At 47.6% G+C, this 10,545-nt stretch overlaps 2 protein-coding genes across 2 annotated transcripts; one reads left to right on the top strand and one right to left on the bottom strand.

The window, feature by feature from the left end:
* The first annotated feature begins 1,050 nt into the window (after positions 1-1,050).
* On the top strand, positions 1,051-5,525 carry LOC146762513 (uncharacterized). Its single transcript, XM_085544666.1, has one exon. It carries the CDS (start codon positions 2,651-2,653, stop codon positions 4,343-4,345), a length of 1,695 nt encoding a protein of 564 aa, XP_085400792.1. The 5' UTR covers positions 1,051-2,650; the 3' UTR covers positions 4,346-5,525.
* Positions 5,526-9,369: 3,844 nt separating this feature from the next.
* On the bottom strand, positions 9,370-10,284 carry LOC107318436 (histone H2A-like). Its single transcript, XM_015872245.3, has one exon. It carries the CDS (start codon positions 10,012-10,014, stop codon positions 9,472-9,474), a length of 543 nt encoding a protein of 180 aa, XP_015727731.2. The 5' UTR covers positions 10,015-10,284; the 3' UTR covers positions 9,370-9,471.
* Positions 10,285-10,545: the final 261 nt, after the last annotated feature.

Genomic DNA, 10,545 nt, shown 5'->3' with positions numbered 1-10,545 from the left:
AAAAGAATTAAAGCAAAGCCTAATTACAGCCCCAGTTCTAGCTCTTCCTGCCTTAAATAAACCCTTCCAGCTTTACAATTTACTATTGTTACTGTAGATCGAGGGGCAGCTCTGGGAGTGCTAACTCAGGAATGGGGAGATAAGCGTCAGCCAGTGGCATACCTATCTAAATTGCTAGATCCTGTATCACGAGGATGGCCAGAGTGCATCCAAGCTGTAGCAGCAACTGCCCTTCTGGTAGAAGAGAGCAGAAAATTGACCTTTGGAAGGCAATTGGTAGTCACAACCCCACACCAGGTTAAAACTATTTTAACTCAAAAAGCTGGAAGGTGGTTAACAGATTCTAGGATTCTGAAGTATGAAATAATCTTGATTGAGAAGGATGACTTGATATTCACCACTGAATCTTGCTTAAATCCAGCCACTTTCTTGTGGAAGGGGGAAAAGAAAGAAGGGAATATCGAACATGATTGCCTGGATTTAATTGAGTATCAGACAAAAATAAGATCTGACTTACAAGATACTCCTCTTGGAGGGGGAAAGCTTTTGTTTATTGATGGATCCTCAAGGGTGGTACAGGGGAAAAGATACAATGGGTATGCGATAGTGGAGGGGGCAGAGGAGGAGGTAAGAGAGATGGGCCAGCTGCCTAATAATTGGTCAGCTCAAGCATGTGAATTATACGCCTTAAATCGAGCACTCCACCTCCTTAAAGGAGGGGAGGGAACTATATTTACAGATTCAAGATATGCATATGGAGTGGTACATACTTTTGGAAAAATTTGGGAGGAACGAGAACTAATAAATAGTAAAGGAAAAGAGTTGATTCATGAAGCGCTGATCAGGCAAATTCTAGAAAATTTACTACTACTTTCTGAAATTGCAATAGTACATGTAAAAGGGCACCAGAAAGGAAATTCAATTATTGCTCAGGGAAATCGAATAGCAGATAAAACTGCTCGTGAGGCTGCTTTACAATCAAAAATTACCATGAACTATCTTGTGCCCGAAGTACCTCCCCCTCCCCCAAGACAAATATTCAGTGAAAAAGAAACTTTTAAGGATTTGGGGGCCATAGAATCTGAAGGGAGATGGATCCTTCCGGATGGGAGAGAGTTGTTAAACAAGGCAGTGACAAGGGAAATTTTAACCATCTTGCATCAAGGGAGTCACTGGGGAATACAAGCTATGTGTGATGCTGTACTGCGGAAATATGTAAATGCAGGGATATATACTCTGGCTAAACAGGTTTGTAGAGGGTGTGCAATATGCCAGAAAGTAAATAACAAAGCCATTCGTAGTTGACCTGCAGGGGGAAGAGAGCCAGGGATTCGGCCCTTTCAGAGTATCCAAGCAGATTTTACAGAACTTCCCAAAGTGGGTAGAGTCAAATACTTACTAGTTTTAGTAGACCATTTAACTGGATGGGTGGAAGCATTTCCATCAGTATCTGCCACTGCAAATACTGTAACCAAAATAATTTTGGAACAAATAATCCCCAGATATGGGGTGGTAGAACGCATTGATTCAGATCAAGGTAGTCGTTTTACTTCACAAATTCTACGAAAATTAATGCATACCCTAGAGATTAAATGGGAGTTTCATACCCCTTGGCATCCCTCATCATCAGGAAAAGTGGAACGAATGAATCAGACAATAAAGAAACACTTGACTAAGTTAGTCTTGGAGACTCGACTCCCTTGGACAAAATGTTTACCCTTGGCACTTCTGCGAATTCGGACAGCACCAAGGAAAGATGTGGGAATTTCTCCATATGAAATGTTATTTGGATTGCCATATCTAGGAAAGAAAAACAAGATACCACAGTTTGAATCCAAGGATGCATTCCTCAAAAACTATATACTTGGGTTATCCTCCTCTTTATCATCTCTCAGGATTCAAGGACTGTTAGCACAAACACCACCTCTGGAATTTCCAGTTCACCCATTTCAAGCTGGAGACTGGATCCTGATCCAGACGTGGAAAGAGGCAAAACTGCAACCTGACTGAAGGACCGTTCCAAGTACTTCTAACAACTGAAACAGCTGTGAGGACGGCTGAGAAAGGATGGACTCACTACACTCGGGTAAAGGCATCCACTAACCCTGAGGCGTGGGAAGCTGTTGCCACAGAAAAACCTTTAAAGATAAGAATCAGGAGGAAATTGTGAAAAGTTTTTTTTAATGTATTTTTATTATTTTAACTAACCTTTAACTTCTCCTCAAATAGATAGATGAATTATATATGTAAGTGGGAGAGTAATATAACCTATATAGAATTAATGCTCACAAAGTTTTCCATGCTGTAACAAGAAGTTTTTATTGCTGTAACAGAGCGTGTCCCATTTGTTATCCTCATAATTATCTGGAAAACGTAAAATTTGACAATAATGCAGGGGAAGGACCAACTGGTAGTTTTGATCTTAATAACAATTAATTACAGTGAAACCCTTGGTCAGTTGATGACTTGGAAGAGAGATGACTTTTAGAGGGGATTAGGAGGATACCCTGTTAAGATATGGGTGAATGTAACACGAAAGGAAGTGCCCCAGACTGTCACATTCGATGCCTGTCAAGTAATAGCCTGTGGTAGTTTAAGTACTCAAAGACAATTGAGTAATGAAAATAAATATCTTTGTCCAGAACTGACTATGAACAAGGGATTCCCCTGCAATGGGTGGAATAATGTATGGTGGACAACCGCCTATCAAGGCTGGACATATACACCTGGAATATTTGATGCTTCATGGGCACATACACTAAAAGATCAAATTCGTATTTTTAAAGGAATTGTCCAGCCAGATTGCCAACCATTACAATGTAACCCAGTAACAATAACAATTAATAAGGCTGATAACCTTGTTAATACCACTTTTGGTCTTGGTATAGATATGCGTGGAAAGGATCCAACAGCTAGATTCCGGATAGCTGTGTGGGATACACTCCCTGAAAATACCCAGATTGTCCAGGAGAGTGAAGAGCTTAAAAAGGGGGTAGAAAATCTTCCTAAAAACCCCGCAGTAGTGACAGTTAAGGAAATAAAGGATCTCAGACAAACATTTGAAATTGAAACAGGATATGGGGACATTAATGCCTGGGTAGAATGGATTAAGTATACAGTCCAGAGTCTCAACCATAGCAACTGCTATGCTTGTGCATCAGGGCGACCCATAGCTCAGGTGGTACCCTTTCAACTGGGATGGACCAAGGACCCCAAGGGAATGCGATGCATGATTGCCCTGTACCAAGAGAAAACTGCCTGGGGAAATAGAGACTGCAGATCTCTCTCCCTCTTGTTTCCTCCAACGCCTGACACAGATGTCAAGATCCCTCCTGCATTCTCTACAGTGGTAGGTAACCATACAGCTTGCCTCTCACGGCAGGGTGTGAAGGCTACCAGGCCTATAGGAAATTTTTCCTTATGCAGTGAAGTCTTGAATGTTACAGAGGACTCAGCAGGAAATTATTCAAGATTGGGAATCTCCAGGGCAGATCTCTGGTGGTACTGTGGGGGAAAGATTTTATGGTCCACCCTACCATCTAACTGGGGAGGCACCTGTGCTCTTGTTCAATTAGTTATACCATTCACCCTGGCATTTGAAAAAGGAATATCCAAAAATTCTGGAAGAGCCAAAAGGAGTTTAGGGGTATCATTTGATGATGCAATATATATCGATTCAATCGGTGTACCTAGAGGTGTCCCTGATGAATTTAAGGCAAGAAATCAAATTGCTGCAGGATTTGAGTCACTGTTTTGGTGGGTGACAATCAACAAGAATGTAGACTGGATTAACTACATCTATTATAATCAACAACGATTTATAAATTATACAAAAAGTGCAATTACGGGAATTGCAGAACAGCGAGATGCCATGAGTAGGATGGCCTGGGAAAATAGGATTGTTCTAGATATGATGCTAGCTGAAAAGGGGGGTGTGTGTGTAATGTTAGGAACCCACTGTTGCACCTTCATCCCCAATAACACAGCTCCAGATGGCACAATAACGAAGGCATTGCAGGGACTTACTACCCTTGCCAATGAATTGGCAGAAAATTCAGGAATAGATACCTCTATCACTGGATGGTTGGACTCATTGTTTGGAAAATGGAAGGGGATGATTGTTTCTATATTTACTTCCTTGATTACAGTAGCAGGAGCCCTGGTGGCCATAGGATGTTGTATTATCCCCTGTGTAAGGGGACTGGTACAGAGATTAATTGAGACAGCATTATTAAAACAAACACCAGTGGAACCACCACCATACTCAGATAAAATGATGATATTAGAGGAGATGGGTAATGAAGGAAGTGATGAAGAGGAAGAGGTCTATAAGATAACGCCTTAAAACGTGCAGAAATCAACAGTGTATAAAGAAGAAAAGGGGGGATTGTGGGAATCAAATGTTGTTTCTGCATTTAGAACAAAATATGAATATATAAGTGAAGAAATTTGTAGTTATTGGGTAAAAATCATAGTTATAAAGACCGCAGCTCCTGTCTGTCCAGCTATCTGAAATAAAACTACTTTTGCTGCTGGACAAATAGGACCTGAGTGATAAAAGATCCAAAGAGGATAAGTTAAAATAACAATATAACCGTATAAACTAGCAATAATATATGTTTTAACGTTTTTATTGTATACACTGTAAAACCTACAAGTCATGCCATACCTAAGGATGTGCCTGGAGAGATATGGGAAGGACTGGAATCACCCCCCCCCCAGGCTTTTTGTTTAACGATGGTCTCTGGGACAGAATGAAAGATGCTTTGAAGGAAATCAACACATCAATGCGATAAGAGTACCGAGACATCTTGGAAACAAAACCAGCGGGATGGCGACTGACTATCACAAGATAACGCGGGAATTAACAAATGTCAGAATGTAATTAACTAATGCAAATCTCGAGTAAAATTGTAACCTGGAATACCCAATCAAAGGGGAAACAGGAGGGGAAAACATATGGGAGAAAAAGTATAAAAACTGTAACAACATGTCCATAGGTGCGCTTCTGCCATTGGGGCGCCCGCCATTGCAATCGCGAATAAAAACTGTTTTTATCAGAGATACCGTCCTGACCAAAATTTATTGAGGATATTTCCAACAACGCTGACTGAATGGCATCAGGTCTGTGCCCCGGCACCGCTGAAGGGTGAGAGAAGGGGGCCCCAAGAAGGGAGAGAAAGAAACCGTCCCAGAAATTGTGACAGGGCGATTGAAAAGATCGTTTATGTAAAAGTTGTTAGAAGAATGGGGAGTGCAGACACCGTGTCTGGAATAACAAGGGGGATGAAGGCCATGAAGATAAGGGTGGATCTGCCCAAGAACAGTGTGGTGATTAGATGTTCACAGGGCAGGCTGGAACCAGTTTGGGGGTGCCCCTCCCACGGGATGGAAATTTTACATCGAGGAAGACGACGCACCTTCGAGAGGAAGACGATGATCCTCCACCCGACGACAACCCCCATGACTTACTACACGCGCGCAAAGGGGGAGGGACTGCTTGCTAATGAAGAGTCACTAATGTAATGAACATGTATCCAAATTCCTGCAAACCAGTGATTACGTATTAGTTCAGTTTATATCTGCAGCACGCTTTCTCCATACCTGCTTTATAACTACTTTGTGGTTATAGAGTTTGATTCCGCAACTCACCGCTTCCTCCGTCGATGAACCGCGACGGGACAAGCAGACGGGCACCGCCGACAGCTGCCGACGGCGTCGATGACGGAGGCGCTGCCGGCACTCGGGAGGGCGGCAGAGCCCGGGGCTCCTCGGCACGAAGCGCTTCCCTGCCGCCCCGTTTCCCCACCTGGCGGCGCGGCGTCGGGTCGGCTCCGGGTGCGGCTCCCGGCACTCCCGGCAGGTGCCGTCACAGCACCGCTGGGTTCGCAGCCGGCTTCATCGGGTACCGCGTTACCGAGGCGGGCGTGCTTAGCGGGGAAGAGGCCGCCGGAGGTCCGCGAGTCCGCCCCGACCGGGCTCGGCCGTGCTTAGCGGCGTCGCGGCGAGAAAGCCCGTAGCAACGGCACGCGTTCCAACGGGCTGCGCAGCTCCCGGCCACACGGAGGACGCTCGCGCGGTCACGCGTCTCCACGGCGCGCGCAGAGCCGGGCGTTACTGCCGCCCGAGCCGCGCGTCGCCACCGCAGCGGCTTCCTCCCCTCTTCCTCCTCCTCCTCCTCCTCCTCGCGGCTCTTCTGCTTCCTCCTCCATCCGCGGCGATCGCTGAGGGGCAGCGAGGAGCTCTGTGCCCGAAAGCCGACGGACGAAAGGCTGAAGGCTGCCGGGCTTTGCAAATGCACCGAGAGTTTCTCGCTGCACTAAAGACTTTGGACACAAAATGAGTTTTGTCCTCCCGTCCCCTCGGTTTAGCAATAAAACACCTTTGACGATGAGCGCTGAAGTAGCAGAGTTCTTCCTTTAGAGCCAGCTGGAGAAGGACTCTTGGCGGGTGCTTTGTGCAGCGTGCTTTGCTGCACCAGCAGGCTGTGATTCGCAGGCTGCAGCTGAAGGCGCAGCACGCTGTGTGTGCACTGAGGGCTGTGGGCACTGAGGGCTGTGGGTGGGTGCCGAGCTGCTCTCCCTCATATTTGAAAAACTGTGGCTGTAAGGTGAGGTCCCAGGTGACTGAAAAAAAGGGTCATGTCACTTCCACTGATAATAAAGCGAGCAAGGAGGATCCCGGAGAACTACAGGCTGGTGTGTGTCACCTCTGTGCCTGGGAAGATGCCGGATGAGATCCTCCTGGACGTCATACCAGATCACAGGAGGAATGAGCGTGTGATCTGAGAGAGCCAGCACAGCTGCATAAGGTGAAGGTCGTGCCTAAGCAGTGTGGTGGCCTTCTTTGATGGGTTAAATCATTGGCAGAGAAAGGGAAGGCAACTGATGTCACTTACCAGGACTTGTGCAAGGCCTCTGATGTGGTGCCCCATCACATCCTTATCTCTAAATGGGTGAGATGTAGATTTGATGGGTAGACCACCCAGTAGATAAGGAATGGGTTGAAAGGCCGCATATATAGGGTGGTGATGGATGGTTCTGTGTCCAGGTGGAGGCCAGGAATGAGCTGTGTCCCCACGGGGTCTGTCTTGGGACCAGTGCTCTTTGATTTCTTTGTCAATGACATCAGTGATGGAAGTGAATGCACCCTCAGTGAGTTTGCTGGTGACACCAAGCTGAGTGGTGCGGCTGACACAGTGGAAGGAAGGGATGCCATTCAGAGGGACCTCATCAGACTCAAAAGGTGGGCCCATGAAAACCTAATGAGATTCAGCACAGCTAGGAGCAAGGTTTTGCACCTGGGTAAGAATAATTGTGGGCATATATAGAGACTGGGAGAAGCAGATCTTGAGATCTTGAGCCCTGCAGAGAAGGACCTGAGAGATCCTGGGGGATGAAAAACTGAACATGAGCCAGCAGTGCGCTCTCACAGCTCAGAAAGCCAGTGGTATCCTGGGCTCCATCAGAAGAGGGGTGGCCAGCAGGGTCAGGGAGGTGTCTGTCCCTCTCTGCTGTGCCCTTGAGAGGCTCCATCTGGAGCACTGTGTCCAGGTCTGGGGCCCCCAGTGTGAGACAGGAAGCTATCTGAGATGGTCCAGAGGAGGGCCACAAAGATGGTCAGAGGGCTGGAGCACCTCCCCTGAGAAGACAGGCTGAGGGAGCTGGGCACATTCAGCCTGGAGAAGAGAGTGCTGTAGCCTCCCAGCTTCAGGGGAGGCTAAGGAGGGAGGATTTAGGTTGGATGTCAGGGGGAAATTCTTTACTATGAGAGTGGAGAGGTGCTGGAACAGGCTGCCCAGAGAGGTTGTGGATGCCCCGTCCCTGGAGGTGTTCAAGGCCAGGCTGCATGGGGACCTGGGCAGCCTGGTTTAGTATTAATTAGTATTGCAGCCCTGCCTACAATAGGGGGGCTGGAGCTTGATGATCCTTGAGGGCCCTTTCAACCCAAGCCATCCTACGATTTTATGATGATTCTATGACCTATTCACGTGCGCTTCCCACTTTCACGCCTCAGCCTGTTCGCTGGAGAGGCACAGTGAGAAACAGTGAAGGACTTGATGCCGTGCAAACACCGCTCAGCCTCGACTGAAACACTGTTGCATTATCAGCATTGGCCTGGCCACAGATCTGAAGTGCTGCAACACACCAGCTGCTATGAAGACCATGAACTCTCTCCCAGCTAATCCCAATGCACTCCATCAGCTCCAGCTCTTCCACCACTCACTGCAGGAGTGGTAGAGGAGGAAGGGAAGAATTTGCGGGTTTGGTTTGTGGGATTTTGTTTGCTTTAGATTCTGTACTCAGAGTCTGTTTATACAGAGAGGGTTTGGCAGATTCTTGCAGACTCTCCCAGTTGTGCTTTAGTGGTTCTGTCATCACAGCTAAGTACAGCATTGCTCTCATTTCAGCAGTCTTCAGAGAATGAGGCATGTAAGGCATGATGATGTAAGGCATGATAATGTTAGACATGATCAGGCTTCTGTCCCTGTCTCAAACACCATATATCCATGGAATTTGGCTTAAAGTAACAGGATTCACTCTGAAAGCCAGTAAGGCTTAATTGTACTAAGCTTAGACTTTAAGAAAACCAGGAATACTGGAAGACTTGCTAGATAAGCATTTGCAACACTGTAATCACAGTGGTCATGGGACCATTCACTGACGTCTGAGACAGAATTGAACCTCATCTCTCTACATATCTTGCCTAGTTTCTATTCCTGATTTGTATATTTTGGAAAAACCCAAGAAAGATTTGGTACCCTCTGTACCTCACATCTCACTGTGGTTGTTCTGCACTTCAGCTGTACTTCCACCTTCTGCACCAGGCCCCCTACCTCTCTTCCTCTGGCTCCATCTCCGTCTCCTTCTCTCTCACTCCCTCTACCACTATCTCTGTCTCTCTCTCCTTTTCCCTCTCCCTCCTCCTGTCTCACCCTTCCTCCCTCACTCTCCTTGTCCCTCCCTCTCTTTTCCTCCATCTCTGTCCCTCTGTCCCTCTCTCCCCCTCACCCCATTTCTATCTATCTCCCTTCCTGTCCTTCTCCTTCTCTCCCATTCCCTCCCAGTCTCCTTCTCCCTTCTTTCTTTCTCTGTAGCCATGCTTAGGCTCCTGAACAGGAATCATCTGGACAGTGAAGGCAAAGCAGCAAGAAGGCCCTGGAGGTTCAGCTGCTAGTAAAATGCCAGAAGGCAGTCATGGGTCCTGAGCAAACCTTCTGCAGGGTCTTCCCCACTGTGACACTGCCAGGTTCAACAAGCCAGTTCACTAGCAGGGTGCCTCCTGCTCCTGAGAGTCAGGTAATTGCAGTCACTTGGCCTTGCTCTCTTTTGTTGCTGCCTAACACCTGCAAGGCATGCTCCATCACAGTTTGGTAGTGCAATGGCTTTTATTCAATCGTTAGACTATAGTGGATAATTTGGCAAATGAGACAGCCCTTGCCATGCCAATATAGGACAGGAGTTTCTTCTTTCACTTGACATTGACATCAACAGTGGCGTGAGCAGGTTCAGCCTGTTGCCTGGGGCTTCTCTTCCTCCTCTTGGTCTTCTTCCTCTTGGAAAGTGCCGTGCACTGGCTTTGGGGGACATCCCCTCCATGGTACTCGGGCTCGCTTCCCAGAAGGTGCTTAAGTACAGAGCTGTTCTTCACAGCCATCTGCAAGTGTCCTGGAGAGATGCATCGTTGGTTGCTCTTCTTGGAAATCCTCCCAGCCATGTCTACGGTCTTGTGTGTCGCCCACTGTAGCACAGCAGCCAGGTAGACAGGAGCCCTGGCTCCAAAACGCTCAGCAAACTGGCCTTTGCGCAGCTGCCTCTCTATGCGGCTCACAGGGAAGAGCAGCCCAGCCCGGGAGGAGCGAGAGGAACGACTCTTTTTGGCCTTTGCTTCCTGGCTGGTGGAGGGCTCCCCCGAGTACATTGCCTCAGACTCCCTCTTCTGCTTGGGTACAGTGGAGACCCCATTTGTTCTGGACCTGCTCCTTCCTCCCATAGGTCTCTCCATGCTGGGCATGATCTTCCTCTGCCTCTCCTGCCTTTCCTGCCTGCTCTTGAAGTATTTGCTGGTCCTTGTTGGTGTTTTCTGCCTGCTGTGCTCCTACCAGCCCAGCCTAGTGGTGTCTGTGGCAGAGTGGCCCCACGAGCTCTGGAAAGGACCTCCCCACCCTGGGGCTGAGCTTCCCTTTGGAAGGGCTACAGCTCAGGCTTTCTTCTCTGCAGGGTGAGACCCTTTGCTCACCAGCCCAGTGGGAACCAGGGCACCCCTTGTGTGGTTGGGACCAATAGGAAAGGACATCCTCTGTGAGCTTATCTCCCTGCTTGTGACATCATTCCTGCTGGCCTCACCACTTAGAATGAGCTCAGGGATGGCCTCTGTATCCAACCTCTCCCATTTTCCCATGTCAGGGCTTTCCCAGTGTATGACTGTACAAGGTCACAGTGCTGCTAGTTTAGGAGAATCTTGAACTCTCCTCTTTACCCGTTGTTTTTTGTGTTTTTGTTTTTTCATTTTCTTTTTCTAATTATCTACTGTGTATTCTCACAC

This window comes from Coturnix japonica, chromosome 1 (genome assembly GCF_054131305.1).
Source record: "Coturnix japonica strain WE chromosome 1, WE-NBRP24, whole genome shotgun sequence".
Classification (NCBI taxonomy): domain Eukaryota; kingdom Metazoa; phylum Chordata; class Aves; order Galliformes; family Phasianidae; genus Coturnix; species Coturnix japonica.
This window is presented reverse-complemented; position numbering and strand designations above follow the sequence as displayed.

Excerpts from the sequence above, each read along its gene's own strand:
- LOC146762513 (XM_085544666.1), top strand. The coding sequence starts at position 2,651 with ATGAACAAGGGATTCCCCTGCAATGGGTGGAATAATGTATGGTGGACA.
- LOC107318436 (XM_015872245.3), bottom strand. The coding sequence starts at position 10,014 with ATGCCCAGCATGGAGAGACCTATGGGAGGAAGGAGCAGGTCCAGAACA.